Genomic DNA, 15,605 nt, shown 5'->3' with positions numbered 1-15,605 from the left:
CCCTCGGGGTCTGGGGTTTCATTTGAAAGTCAGAGGATGTGAGGAGGAGACTAGCATCCTTTTAGGCAAACGGAGCCACAATTTCGTGACATTGTTATTCAGGAGACATACAGACTGAAAATGCGTACGTGGGCTTCAGCAGTTTCTCTATACAGCCTTTACTTATTCTTTTCTTTTTTCCTTTTTTTTAAGGCTTGGATTCAACACCCTATAAATTCCCTGTTCTCTTCTGTTTTTCCACATTTTAAAAAGAACTACTTTTCCAAATGGCAATTAAATGCCTGATTTTTCTAAATTACACCAGCAATCTATTGATCATAACAGTAACCCCAGGAGAAAAACAGAGCGATGAAAGGGTAGTTTTTTTCCTCTAGCAAGTAGCAACACTCAATTCACAGGGTCCTTATTAAGTGTTTTCTAACGCTGCATGCAAACAGGAGAGGCATTTTAAAAATAGTCAATGGTGATTTGGTGGTTCGTAACACCAGGCAGCACATTTGTATTTATTTGTCTCTGAATAAGCTTTCTCTTCGGGAAAGCTGGGAAGAATTACTTTCCCAAAGCTTTTCACTACTTTTAGCTTATTTTTTTTTTTAACATTTTATTTTATTTATGTGTCAGAGAGAGAGCACACAAGCAGGTGGAGTAGCAGGCAGAGGGAGAAGTAGGCATCCTGCTGAGCAACAAGCTTCGTGTGGGACTCGATCCCAGGACTCTGGGATCACAACCTAAACCAAAGGCAGATGCTTAACCGACTGAGCCATTCAGGTGTCCCTATCCACACCCATTCTTCTTCTTCTTCTTTTTTTTTTTTTTAAAGATTTTATTTATTTATTTGACAGACAGAGATCACAAGTAGGCAGAGAGGCAGGCAGAGAGAGAGAGAGGAGGAAGCAGGCCCCCTGCTGAGCAGAGAGCCCGATGTGGGGCTCGATCCCAGGACTCTGGGATCATGACCTGAGCCGAAGGCAGAGGCTTTAACCCACTGAGCCACCCAAGCGCCCCTCCACACCCATTCTTAATGTGATTCTCCAGAACCTAATCAAAGTGCTGCTGAAACTTGAGTACAGCAAAAATGTAACTAATTTAGATGGGTTGGGGTACAGGCCATCTGAATTAGATATAAGTCTGAATTACATAACATTTTATTTTTATTTATTTATTTATTTATTAAAAGATTATTTATTTATTTATTTGACAGACAGAGATTGCAAGTAGGCAGAGAGGCGGGCAGAGAGAGAGAGAGGAGGAAGCAGGCTCCTGGCCGAGCAGAGAGCCTGATGTGAGGCTCCATCCTAGAACCCTGGGATCATGACCGGAGCCCAAGGCAGAGGCTTTAACCCACTGAGCCACCCAGGCGCCCCTACGTAACATTTTAAAAGCAAGTCAATTTTACTACTTTCAAATAACTTCAAAGTAACAAGACTGAAAAAGCATCAATAGGTAAATGTTTTGGAGACCAAATCTGGTAAAAAGTAAAAAGAAATTATTATTATTATGTTAATTTCTTGCATTTGAACGCTTCTTTCAAAGTGTCAAAAGAAAATTCCCTTAAATAGACTTATTGTTCCTCCAGTGTTATGTAACTTAACAAGGATTTATTAAACATCTATTATAAATAAAGCATGGGGGGGGAAGTATATGGAAAAGTTTAGAATCTCATTAGGGTGATGACATGTACACCGCTAGGCCAACCTCTGGACATTTGATTTACCAATTTCTCAACTCCACTAGATTTTTCTCCAGAAACAGGGCCAAGTAAGTGGTGCTCAACTCTAGTCTGATTTACCCAAACCGCTGAACTACTGAGGTTACTCTGTGCTTGGATTTATTTATCATTAAATCACCATCACTCCCCAGACTTTTTGGCCTCCAAACGTCCAGTTTCTTGCTTTTGACATTCTTCCTCAACCTCCCGCAGCAGGACATCCTTGATCTCGAGTTACAGAAATTGGTGCTGATGAGGGCTCCTCCCGTCAATGACACGGTGTCAAGTGCGGCTCACACAGGTCCTGCTGACATCTTCTGACCGTCAGATAATCATGCCCAAGGATCTGCCACTTTTCCAGGTCTAAGCAACGGGGAGCTTGGCCACACACAGGCTCAAGGGCTTTTAACGATAAGGCCAGGCGTGATGTTTTGTTGCACCTGAGAACTATCGACCTCGTCCCTTCATTAACTAGGAGATTATAACCAACTGCGTGATGGTTTTGACCTGGTGTCCCACGAGATTGAGCTCCTCTGTGATATAAAATGGAGAGATGAGGGAGTTCGGAAACTCAGCATTTCTGAGAAACTGGGTCTAAGCCCATCAGCTGTCCAGCCGACCTAGGGCACAGAACCTTACTTCTGCAGGGACCGATACAATGAGTGAGAAAGTGAGCCTGCGGAGTTCAGCCTACCAGCAATGGGGTCTGGCCAAACCCAGCGACAGCAGGAGCACTTCTCAGAGGTTGTTTCCTTCACGCTTTGCCCTCGGTGATGTGTGCGAGCTGACTCAGACCACGCACAGGGCTGGTTGTGTGCAGCTCTTCCCAAGTCCTCCTCCCACCACTGCAAGTTGATAGCTTGAAACTGGACCGTGGCGAGAGCGCTGACGCCACAGACGGTGGCAAATGGTCCCTACAGATCGGCTCCCACCAGCCCCAACCACAGTCCGCGGCTAACCACTGACAGGCACACCACGGCTACCATCGGTCTCATGTTTGCTTTCACAAGTTCCGTGGCTACTGTCCCCTGAGAAGACACCACGGACACAGTGTTGGCTCACTGACCTGGGCCCTGTTGGTGTAGAGCACCTTCATGTCCTTCAGCTTGTCCAGACCCTCACTGTAGCACACGATGGCTGCTTCATAGTCCCCTCTGGCGAAGGCTTCATTCCCCTTTTCTTTTAGGGCTGGGGGAACAGAAGTCGCACAGGTGAGGTCTCCCCACTCACTGGAAAATTCTCCCCTACTTTATTCCCCTGCCTTCGCAATTCTACTTTGGAGGACATAGCTTCCATCAGTCCAAAGGAGACCTGTCTGTCACTTGCTTCTCCGCAGACATTTCACGATCAGACTTCCTAAGGGCTCTTTTTCCTCACACCCGTCCCAAGTTGCCCAAGGAGCTTCTCAGAAAAAGCAAATGTTTCTGGCACAAAACTTGGAATGTCTCCAAGCGGGCCATAAAGACCAAGTCTACACACTGAATGTCTCATAAAGAGGGCCTGACAAGTCACTTGCTAGCACACGTGGACGTGTTCAGACCTGCAGCACGCACACCGCTGGGGGGCGCACAAGGGCCGGAGACATCCTGCACACACGCCCCCCCCCCACAACCCCTGTCTCCCCTCCCTCCATCTCTCCTCTCCCTTCTCACACCTTTGTTTTCCTGTTTCATTTTCCGTTTTCACTTTTTCATCTGTGCCTCAGGTCAGCCCAAGGTACCTCCCCCTTCTGTCCCTCCCTACTGTCCCAGGACCACTCCTGACACTTGGTCTGCTCTGCTAAATCCATCCAGATGCTTTGGAAAGAGGTCTGCTGGGGGCGGCTGACGAGGGCTGGGTCCCACTCCCTGCCTGTTGCGGCAGAGACAGGGACAGACACCACTCGCTTCTGCCTGGCCGGGTTCCACTCACTCGGGCCCGTTACGAATCCCCTCACTGGGAATCTCGCTGTCCTCAAAGATCAGCAGGCACACTCATGATCTTTCTAGCACGAATCATCCCCGTTCTTGAAAAGTGAAGACTGACAGTTACCATCTGCTAAGACTTTGTTTTCCCTTCTTCTCCTGGCACGTTCTCTTGCATCCAACTCCATAGATGCCAAAAAGGCTTCTGACAGCAGAGTAATTTCAAGTATTAAAGAGAAAAATCCAAATACGATAATCAGTTCTTTAGTTCAAATTCAGAAGAAAGCTTTGGAGCCACACAGCTCATGCATTATATATGTAGACACACACACACACACACACACACACACACATGCTGAAGCAACTAAATGACATTTTCTTAATTTGACATTAAATGGTAATCTGTGTGATGTATTATTATACATGATGGCTATGTCTGTGCTTCAAATTTGAATTATGTCTTTTAAAAGAGTTTTTCTTTAAAGGCAGAATTTTTTGTTCCATTTAGCATAATGAGCTGCTGAGCTGGGCAACAGAGAAGCTACCTACATCCTTAAAGCAGCTGAGAGTAAATTGGGTGATAGAGCATAACTGAATTCAGTTTGCAAAAGACTGGCCGGGACAAAATACAGAAAAGCCTCTGAGTGCTGTCCCCTCTGCCTAGTAAGAGAATTGGCCGAGCCGTTCTTTGAAAACCCAGAGGCTATAATTTAAGGGTCTGGAAGGTACAAGCAATAAACACTGACCCTAAATAAATAATACACATTAGGAAGAGAGATGCTGTCCTTACCTGAGCTTATCCCATCTGCATTCTGCAGGGCACCGGTTATCATGAAAACAAAACAAAAAAACAAATTTCAAAAACCCCTCTCTGATTTGTAAGTCTACAATCCCAAAATGCAGATCCATTACAAGTGGGGAGTAGGGTTATTTCCTCTAACCATCAATACTGAAGGGCCCCAAATTCATAGGGCTTGCTTTAAATCAGGAGATAGGATTATGGGTACAGTTGTTACCGGGTGAGCAGGTCAAGCTGCTAAGGGCTGTAGGAGTTGGAAATCTGGGGCAGAACATATTACCTTTACAGTACAGCTGAAATATTGGTCACAAACTCAGGGGGTGGGGAGGGCCAATTTTCATTAAAATAAATCCATTGTTTAAAGATGACTCAGAAAGACAAAAGAAAAAAAAATGAGAGTTTACACTTCCTTGTGGAAAATAAATCTAGTGAATCTAAAAAACAAAAGATTATTCAGCCTCCCCAGAGAGTCTGAGATTAAACTGTGGCTTCCTCTGCTTCAAGGCAGACCTCTTCTGTGTATCTGCTTATGTAACTCCATAATAGAAAAAGAGACCTCCAGAGGAGCTTGCGGAGGACTGATCATGGTCTTGTTCAGAGTGGTCCAGCACCCGTCCTCCTCGTGGACTTCCTCTGTAAACAGTAGTCTCTTTTCTGTCTCCAGGATAGCTTTCTGCTGTACAAGCGGGTCATCAGAATTCATCTCTTGGATTAAACTGGCTGGAGGAGAAATCAGAGGTGAAATCATTCAAATGAGGTTTTCAAAAGGAAAAGCCTTTGTTCACTAGAAAGGAGGGTGTAGAACATTCACAGGGAAGAACGTTTGTTTCTCTGGCTTTGTTGGGATATGATGGACACACAACATCATGTAAGTCCAAGGTACACAACTGTGATCATTTGATTCACGCATCTGTTGTGAAGTGATCCCACAATAAGGTTACTTAACACATCCATCTACTCATGTAATTACAATATTTATGTGTGTGCTGAGAATATTTAAGATCTTTTCTCTTCCTTTCAAGTATAAAATACGGTGTTTTTTAAAGATTTATTTATTTATTTTAGAGAGTGAGCGAGTACAGGGGGAGAGGGAGAGAGAGAATTTTCAGCAGACTCCCCACTGAGCTTGGAGCCCGATGCAGGGTTCTATCTCAGGACCCTGAGAACACGGCCTTGACACACAACCAAGCACCGGTCGCTTAGCTGAACGCGCCACCCGGGTGCCCCAGTATAAAATATCGTATTAACTACAGTCGCCATGTTGTACAATAGATCCCCTGGACTTAATCATTTTATAACTGAAGTTCGTGCACTTTGACCAACATCTCCCCATTTCTTTGTTTTCCCTCCAGTTTCACGGAGACGTAACTGACGCACATCACTGGGTAAGTTTTGGGCGTACTGCATGGTGGTCTGATTTACGTGCGTTGTGAAATGATTACAATAGGTTCAGCTAACATCCATCTTTTCTTATAGAGAGGATTAAAAGGAAAAAAAAAAGGGAAAAAGTTCTCATCCTGCGATGAGAATTCTCAGGATTTACTTTCTTGACAACTTTCCAGTCTGTCTTACAGGAGCATCAGCTGTAGTCACTGGGTTGTGCAACACATCCCCAGGACTGACTTCGAACCACCTCTGTGCCTTCTGACCACCTCCCTCCCATTCCCCCTGCAGCCTCTGGTAACCACGCCAGTCTGATCTCCTTATAAGGTTTTTTAGATTTCACGTATAAGTGAGGTAAGTATTTGTCTCCTCTAACTTATTTCACTTAGCGCGGTGCTTTCAAGGTCCATCCATGTTGTCACAAATGGTAGGGTTTCCCCACTTTTTATGAATGAATGAATGATATCCTGTTGTGTACCTGCACCACGACTTCATTTTGTGCTCATTCATAGATGGACACTTAGGTTTCCAGGTCTCGGCTACTGTAAATGATGCTGCTTTGATCCTGGGGCTGTGGAGATCCTTTTCCAGATAGTGTTTCCAATTCCTTGGGTATACTTTGAAAAGTGGAATCGCGGGATTGTAGGGTAGCTCTATTTTTGATTTTTTTGAGGAATGTCCACATGGTTTTCCACAGTGGCTGCACCCATTTGCATTCCCCCTACTGTGTACTTTCTCCACACCCTCGCCAGCATCTGCTGTCTCTTGCCTTTCTGGTGATGGCCAGGCTGAAAGGCACCCGTGATGTCTCAGTGGGGTTTTAATTTGCATTTCCCTAATGACTAGTGATGCTGAGCATCTTTTCATGTACTGTGGGCTTTTCATATTATTTCTTTGGAGATCTGTCTGTTTGGGTCCTTTGCCCATTTTTTAAAAACTTTTTACTTTTTTTTTTTAATTTGACAGAGAGAGAGATGACAAGTAGGCAGAGAGGCAGGCAGAGAGAGAGAGGGAAGTGGGCTCCCCGCTGAGCAGAGAGCCTGACTCGGGGCTCGATCCCAGGATCCAGGGACCATGACCCGAGCCGAAGGCAGAGGCCTTAACTCACTGAGCCACCCAGGCTCTCCTCCTTTGCCCATGTTTAATCAGGTAATCAGATTTTTGTTTTGTTTCTTTGTATTGGGCTGTATGGGTTCCTCATATAGTTTGGATATTAACCCTTTATCAGATACATGGTTTGCAAATAGTTTTTCCCATTCCTTAGGTTATCTCTTCCTTATTCTTTTCTTTCTTTTTTTTTTTAAGATTTTATTATTTATTTGAGAGAGAGAGCATGAGAGTGGGGTGAGGGGCAGAGGGAGAAGCAGACTCCCTGCTGAGCAGGGAGCCCAACATGGGAGGTGATCCTGGGATTTTGGGATCATGACCCCAGCCAAAGGCAGACACTCAACCGACTGAGCCACCCAGGCGCCCCTCTCTTCCCTATTCTTAAAGAAGGTTCTGAATGGAAAGCAAAAATTAAAGCAATTAGAACCAATGAGAAAAAAAAAATTAAAAACAGGATTTGTTTTGCCTGGATGAAGATGCAGGAGAATTTTACTCTGGCCTTCAAAGCAGTGTCAAGCTACTTATTTAATCCAACAATAATTTATGGAGAGCTTATTATGAGTTAGATATTATACAGAATGCTACAGATAACAAGGATGAATAAAAAAGATACTGATATTTTAAGAGCTTCCAATCTTGTGTGGGAGACAAAGGGGTACATTTCCGCTACCCTGGGACCACAAAACAGTCTTTAAAGCTATCCTTCCCCGTCTTCATGTCACTGCCCATGCAGCTTAGATCCCATGATCCATCCTGTCTCCACACTGAACCCCCTTGCCCTCCCACACCACGTGACAGACAAAACTCCAACTCCAGACCCAACTCCCTACTTTTCTAGGCCTTTATAATGGATGTGGAGGACTGACAAAGACAGATGGACACCAGGGAGAACCCGTCCTAACTCCATCGGATAGTCCAAAGTACCCGGCAATCCCATGGTTAGCCTCGTGTGATTGGGACACCAATTCCAAGGCATTTACTCCCCACACCACCATGCAATTCTGACACCCCTGGGTGTCCTATAAGTCAACTCAATTCTGACCCCATTGACCTGAGATAGTGTCAGATCCCACAAGTTAATGGCTCTGTCCCAATGAGACGGCCCATTCCCCACCCCCGACTTCACATGCCAGTCCGGGTTGTCGCCTGCGCGTCTGACCTCACGGCTAGATCAGACTATCCTACAACCTCCTCCTCCTCCGGTTTGATTAATTTGCTGGATTGACTCACAGAATTCAGAGAATCTTTTATTTACTAGCTCATCAGTTTATCATAAAAGGCTATAACCCAGAAGAGCCAAATGGAAGGGATGTATAGGGCACGGTATGTGGGAAGGGGGTGCGAAGCTTCCAGGCTCTCTGAGCGCGCCTCTCTCCCAAAATCTCTGGTCACCAACCTGGAAGCTCTCTGATCCTGGTCCTTTTGGGGTTTTAGGGAAGCATCACTACATAGATCTGATAAAAAAATAATTGTTGCTCATTGGTGATCAATTCAACTTCCGGCCCCTCTCCCCTTCCTAGGGGGTTGAGACTATCACAGATTCGTTCCCTGGCAACCAGCTCCCACCTTCAGGTTCTAAAAGTCTCTCATTAACATAAGCTCAGGTGTGACTGAAAAGGGCTTTTCATGAATATAAAGATGCCTTTATCCGTATGATCACTTAGAAGTTCCAAGGATTTTGGGAGCTCTTTGCCAGGCACAGGGGCAAAGAATACATATATATTTCTTACTATAAAGCACAGTATCACATCCAAACAAGTCATCTTATCCTTCTCCCATGGACTTTAAAAAACTGCCTCCAACCAAGGGAGCCCTTGGGCACTGTCGGTGGGAATGCAAACTTGTACCGCCACTGTGGAAAAACAGTGTGGAGGTTCTTCCAAAAAATTAAAACTAGAATTACCAGAGGATCCAGTAATTCTACTACTACTGGGTATTTCCCCCAAAGGAAAAAAAAAAACTAATTTGAAAAGACACATGCAGCTTTGTGTTTCTTGCAGTATTATTTACAATAGCCGGATATGGAATATCACTCAGCCATCAAAAATGAATGAGATCTTGCATTTGCAAAAGCATGGATGGAGCCAGAGAGTATCATGCTAAGCGAAACCAGTCAGAGAAAGACAAATACTTCACTCATGTGGAATTTAAGAAACAAAAGGCACAAACAAAGACAAAAAGAGACGGACAAAAGAACCAGACTCTCAAGGACACAGGACAAACAGGTGGTCGCCCTCCTACCTCTCTGGCCATTGCTTTCTGGTCTCCTTTGCTTGCTCCTGCTTTCCCTGTCCTACCTACCTTCTAGACTGTGTGAACCTCAAGGTTCTGCCTGAGCCCACTACTTTTTCTGGACCATTTCCTCCAGGTGGTCCCGTTCTCTCCCATGGTTCTAAATACCATTTATTAGCTGGGGCCTCCCAAAGGGACAGCCCCCGCTCTGCGCTCTTCCTAGGCTCAGACTTGCAAAGTCAACTGTCCTCTGAACATCTTCACTGTGGTGTTGTGCTCACCAGTCTTGGCCTGCCTGTCCTCTTTCCCCTCAGATTGTTGCTCCCCCAAATACCCCCTCTCTCAGCAGATGGCCAAACCATTGCCAAATTTGGGCATTCGACCCAAAACTTTAAGGACTCATTCTTGAGTCTTCGTTCTCCCTCTGCCCTTGCAGCCATCACACTCGAAAGCTCGCCAAGTAAATCCTAAATATATCTTGAGTCCATTTACTCGTGCCCGTTCCTGCTGCTACAGCTCTAAACCCAGCTGGCCTCTTTTCCCTGGAGTGCTGGAACAGCCCCTTGATGGGGGCTCCCAGCATCTCCCCTCCAGTGTCCTTGTCTCCACATACACACAGTGGCCAGAATGACCTTTCTAAGGCGTAAATCTGATCACGTTCCTGCGCTGAGTCAACCGTCTAGCTGCTCAGAGGGTAAACGTGAATTCCCACTGTGGTTTCCAAGGTCTTCCCTGATTCAGCCTTTCTTGACTCAGATGGGACCCCTCTATCTGTGATCTCGACTCTCCAGCCATACAGAGATTTTATGCTTCCTGGTTCTAAAAAGCACCACGTTCTTGAACTCCCAGCTTTCCAACCTACCTTCTCCTCACTTTGAATCTTCTCTTGTCCTCTTCCCAGTGCCCAGCTCCTACTCAAATTTCAAGGAAGCCTTATACAATTCCTGTCAAGGACTGAAGTGTGACCCCCCACCCCATTCGCAGGCTGATGCCCTCAAGCCCCAGTATGACTGTCCTGGCAGACAAAATTAAGGTTAAATGAGGTCATCAGGATGGGGCCCTAAACCAAATGGACTGGTGTCCGTATTTTAAGAGAGGAAGAGACACCTGGGATGTGTGCACAAAGAGAAAAGACCCTGTGAGGACACAGTGAGAAGGCGGTCATCTCCAAGCCAAGGGAGAGACCTCGGGAGAAACCAAATCTGCCCACTCTCGATCTCACACTTCCAGAACCAACTGTGGAAAGGAAATTTCTACTGCTTAAGTGGCATTTTGTTACAGCTGCCCAACCAGACTAATACAATTTGTAAGCTGCATTAGTGTCTCTTGTGCTTTGCAAATCTCTCTTTGTATCACATATCATCCTGGAGATTACTTGTTTCGTATCTGTTCTCCCCACTGGGTTGCAGTCACCAGGAACAAAGCTAATTCTTGGTTATCTTTACTATGTCTCCAGGGCCTAGCAATGCTAGATACATAGCAAGAGCCCAGGAAATGAGTGCATAGAACCTATACAAATGGCTACACAAATTGAAACTAACTTTAAATGAAATACAATTAGAAATTCAGTTCCTGGGGCCCCTGGGTGGCTCAGTGGGTTAAAGCCTCTGCCTTAGGCTCAGGTCATGATCCCAGGTCCTGAGATCAAGCCCTGCATCAGGCTCTCTGCTCGGCGGGGAGCCTGCTTCCTCCTCTCTCTCTATTTGTGATCTCTCTCTGTCAAATAAATAAATAAAATCTTAAAAAAAAGAAGAAATTAAGAAACTCGGTTCCTGGGTAGCACCAGCCACCTTTTAAAGGCTCACAGTTGCGTGCAGGTACTAGTGGCCATCGTGGATGGTGTAGACTATAGCACATTTCCATCACCACACAGAGTTCTACGGGACAGTACTGGTATAAATGGCATCCAAAGGGACTTTGAGCCTGAATAAAAGAGAGCCAGGTAAAGAAAGATGGGGAGGCAGAGGAAACAACAAAGGCAACTTGCAGAGCGTGAACCATCGGGAGACCTGTGTGGAACTAGAAGCAGTCTGCTGCCCTAGGGAGAGGCAAGAGGTAAGGACAAGGTCAAGGGAGGACTTAAGTCCGAGGAAAGCTTGAAGTTTATTGTGGCTGTGGAGAGAATCCAAGCAGAGAAGTGTCTGGGTCAGATTTGCATTTTAGATACATTACTCTGTGGGGAGTGTAAGCCTGGAGGCAGGAGCAACAATCAGGGGGTTGTTGAAATAGTCTGGGTCAGAGAACCAGAACAAAAGGAGGGGGCAGGGAGGACGGGGTGGGAGAAAGAAGCCAGACTTGATGGCCACTTCAATGGAGGGTGAGAGCTGGCAGGAGTCCTAGGTGACCTGTAAATTTCCAACCAGTGGTACCGCCCACCGAGACTAGACTGCAGGGGAAGGCAGAAGCAGGTTTTATTTGGGAGGAGGACAGGAGGCTGTTGGACACACAGAGTCTGCAGTTTCTGTGGGCGCAGTGGATAGGACACCTGGCAAAGAGTCTGAAGCCCAGGGAAGAAGAAAGCGTAGCCAAAAAGGTTATGGAGTTGGTGAGTAAACAGGTTGTAGGCAAAGTCACGTGCCTGGACTAGACCACCTGAAGAGAAAGGTGAGCAGCATGCTGGCCAGGGCCAGAAGTCCACAGAACAACGTTCAGGGATGGGCGGAGGACGGGCCCAGGGATGAACACAGAACACATGGTGGTTGTGTCTTTTATCAAATTACCCCAACTAGTTTTGAAACCATTTTAATTCTTTGGACCCGTACAGCCTGCTGGAAGGAGCACTTTCAACATATTTCTGTCGGATATGTAAGGTTGGTTTGATTGTTGGTTTGCTTGTTTCCATCATCACACAATCTCCCTGAAATCTGAATAGGAAACCAGCTGCTTTGAAATCTCTTGAATGAGATTTGTGGGATCAGAGGATGTCCTTTGAGATCCCACCTGGGGAAGGAGGGGTCTTCCTGTCTAGAGGCAGGGAGACAGGATCGTGACAACCATGAACCGTCCATATAACTAGACCGACACTGAGGGAAAGGCATTTGATTTTGCCTCTGCAGCTCAGAATCGGAAATGGCTCTGCCCTAAAACAAGAGGGATTCCACACTGATCAATGAGGTTCTTGAGTGATCTCGAAGGGAACAGCTAGGCTCCTTTGACGTGAATCCTATACAGAAGGGGTCAAAATACGGAGAAGAGCTGTCAGCCTCAATTCCAACCAGAATGTTAACGGCTTCTCTGATACCAATTAACAGCCATAAAAACACCACCCCAGGCTCTAATATTACTTGCTTCTCAATACACTTTCTGTTTAATTTCAATTACATTTTCTCTTAGAGTCATAAACCTATCAGGCAGCCCAGGAACTAACTCAGACTCATCATTTCTCTCCAGTCACTCCACCTTGGTAGCACAGAATTTAATTTGTTTATGATTTACTGGTACTCACTGATTTCATCCACATTTTTAAGAAATTTCTGCAAATCTTTCTCGTGATCGTCAGCCATTGTCAACCAGAGTACCTGGGGGAGGCAGCATAAGTGATGAAAATTAATAATAATAAAACACTAAGCGGAATTTGTCGAGCTCATTAGCCTTCTAAAACGAAGAGACAAGTGATTATTTTTAAGATGGATTTGTGTTCATAAATGTCACGAGTAACAGCAGGGTGATCTATTTCACTCTGGCTGCTGTTAAGGCCAAGGGATACTCATTATTTGTGGTGATACTTCTGGAAAGCTGTCAGCCCTCCCTCCACAGGGAGAACTGCTCTGCAAAATGTTCCTCCAAAGCCAACAACCGCCGCTGTGATTCAGGGACCTGGCATGAAGGAGGTCAGGGGGACAGAGGCTGACAAGCTGGCAGGAATGGAGGGAACACCAGCGCCTAACTTTGGTCATGACAGGCCCTCCCAGCCAGAAGCCTGGACCTGGCCGCCTGACTGGTAGCCAGGAGCTGGAGAATTTGCATGTAACCGTTCAAACTCGTTTAAACTAGAAGCCTCTGGCTTGTTTCTGAGGAGTGAAGAGAACCTGAAAACCAGCTGAAGGGAGCAGACCTTGATGGCACTGTGCACCAGCCTCTCTCCTGGCTAGGTACTTCAGGTTTATTACTTCTCTGTGGTTTGTGGGTAAACAGGCTCCGGGTATACCCAGGGGTTTCCAAAGTTCACCCACAGGCCATGAAAACCATCCTCAAACTTGTTGAATAAACAGAATTCTTAGCTCTAGCACCAAAGCTTCTCAGTCAGTCAACCTGCCAGGGAACCCGGGAATGAAGACTTTTAAGACTCTCTCGGGGGTGATTCTGATTTACAACTAGGTTTAGTAGTTGTGCAGTCGTGGAAGCACCTCTAAATGGAAATTTGAACTCGGCCATGAACAAAGTGGGAGTTACTTGACTCTTGAGACTCCACCAGTTCCAAGCTGTGTGACCTCAGCTAAAGTCGCCAACCTCTCTGAGCCTAACTCATTCTATGGAAAAGGTAACGCGATCCAAGAGGACTCCCCAGGGGGTTAACTGAAGCACCAGGAACGCAAGGAGTGGTAAATGCGAGGCCCCCTTATCTACAAAACGGGGGCGGGGACGTGTGGCTTAACTAAATGAGCGATAGGGTTCCTTCCAGCTCTAACATAATAAGGCTCCCACGGATCTAAGGCCTAGTGAAGCGAGCTGACTTTCCCAAAGTTGCCGGTGCAGAAGGAAGGCTCAGCACTTGCCCGGGCAGGCGCAGGGGTGTAAGGATGCGCGACCCGAGCCGAACCCACCGTCGACCAGCAGATGCACTCAAGGAGGCACTGCACCCGCGGGGCGCATGCGGGAGCCAGGCGACCTGCTCGCCTGGACGCCCCTCCCCGCCCAACGCAGAGGGGCGGGGCCGACGGCACCGTTGCCTGGCAACCACTCCGCAGCGTCCACCGGCTCCCATGCCCAAAGCGAGGACCCAGCTCGCGGCTGATACCGTCCCATCTGCCGCGGCCCACATTAGAGTCCTCTGCTCGGCGCTGACGGCCAGATCAGGACCACATCCCAGGGCAGACCCCGGGTCACCCCGACGCACTGACCTGACACGCCCAGGGCCGGACAGGAAATGACGGCTGTGGGCAGGCGGTGACTGACCGGGGGCGTGGCCAGGGCCCGGGGCGGGGCTTGGGCTTAGAGTGGGCGGGGCCCCGACGCTCACGTTGTGCGACCCCGCGTCTCGGCTGAGCTGGGACCCTGGCCGCTGGCCGGAAGCAGGAGCTCGGGGTGAGCGCTCTGGTCTCTTGAGTCAAAGCCAGGTCTTTGCGTTTCTTTCTTCTAAGGATGGGTTATCACTCCCATTAGCTGACTATCCCTGGCCCAAAAAGGGGACAACCTTCAGTGTACTTGGGAGAAACAGGCTTGGGTGTGAATCCGGTTTTGCTTACGGGCAAGTGTGAGAAACTTCAGGGAGTTATGTAACCCTCTGATCTCCGGTTTCCTCGTTTACAAGCTGGAGAAATGGCCCGTAAGGGTTTTGGTTAAAGTGCCAGGCATCTAGTCAGTAGGACTACGTGGTAGTTATGATCCAGGGAGCCCTACGACTGGACTCAGAATGAGACTGGGGACACGTGTCCACTTTGAACACATGCACAGACTCTTGAAGAGATTCCGGTCTGTTTTTCTTAAAAGTTCAGTGTTATGTGTTGGATTAAAAGGGGGAGAAAAGCAGATTTGGGGGGAAACTCCATCTTGAGCTTAAGCTGATGTTCAGAAACACCTGGGACTAACTGGCAAATTGGGTGTTATTTCAGAAACCCGTTTGGTTGGGGCTGAGGAGCACCCCCCTCCCACCCCCCCCCCCCCGCCCGGGGTTAAAACTTGCCAGGAGGGGAGAAGGGTTTAAGCATGGCCAACTAGATCCAACATTGGTTGAGTACAGTCTGTAGATTCTGTCCTGTGGGCTACAGCTGGAGAACCGGGGGGCTGCTTGACTGAAATTTTCAGAAGGCATTGGTCGCGTCACTCCTGCTTGGGAACGCGGGGAGTGGAGCACAAAGGGGCTGGGCGTTCTCTTGGCCTCAGAGTGGGTGCAGCTGCAGTGGAGTCTTTCAGCAAATCCCCCAGCTGCGGCAGGAGGCAGCGGGGCCTGGGGCACCCAGCAGGAGAGGCACAGCAGCTGTCCCCTGGGACCGAGATTGCTCCTGAGAAGTAGCCGAGTGGAGGCTTCCGGCAGAGGAGGTTTGCTTGTGCCAGCCACAGCCTGGAAATTCTCAGAAAGACACAGGTCACTTTACAGTGACCCTGGCGCCTGTGGGGACTGATGGAGACAAGAATCAGTCACAGGTTACCGCTATTAGTATCGCCTTGTTTTCCCCTCGGGCTAAGAGCTCTTGAGCACACACAGGCATAGTCTCCAACTCTGGTTACTTTGCCGCTGACAGTCTTAATTCCAAATCACTTACTTCTATTCCACTCCTTCTCACCACACTCAGGTCCCGGACTCCAGAGGGGC

General features: G+C 47.4%; 1 protein-coding gene across 2 annotated transcripts in view; it reads right to left on the bottom strand.

Moving 5' to 3' along the window:
- TTC12 (tetratricopeptide repeat domain 12) overlaps positions 1–14,208 on the bottom strand; it is a 42,553-nt gene extending 28,345 nt beyond the window's left edge. The window contains exons 1-6 of one of the 2 annotated variants that reach the window (XM_044257857.1): positions 14,194–14,208; positions 12,579–12,651; positions 4,968–5,131; positions 4,403–4,424; positions 3,740–3,817; positions 2,775–2,896 (exon numbers count right to left, since the gene is read on the bottom strand). In XM_044257857.1, coding sequence (XP_044113792.1) covers positions 2,775–2,896; positions 3,740–3,817; positions 4,403–4,424; positions 4,968–5,131; positions 12,579–12,636 — 444 coding nt within the window. In that variant the 5' untranslated portion in view covers positions 12,637–12,651; positions 14,194–14,208. The remainder of the gene's footprint in view (positions 1–2,774; positions 2,897–3,739; positions 3,818–4,402; positions 4,425–4,967; positions 5,132–12,578; positions 12,652–14,193) is intronic. The other variant, XM_044257858.1, reaches the window with a different exon arrangement.
- Between the last annotated feature and the right edge of the window lie 1,397 nt (positions 14,209–15,605).

The sequence above is a fragment of the Neovison vison genome, chromosome 7, assembly GCF_020171115.1.
Source record: "Neovison vison isolate M4711 chromosome 7, ASM_NN_V1, whole genome shotgun sequence".
Lineage (NCBI taxonomy): Eukaryota > Metazoa > Chordata > Mammalia > Carnivora > Mustelidae > Neogale > Neogale vison.
The sequence above is the reverse complement of the archived record's forward strand: the minus strand, read 5'-3'. Positions and strand labels throughout refer to the sequence as shown.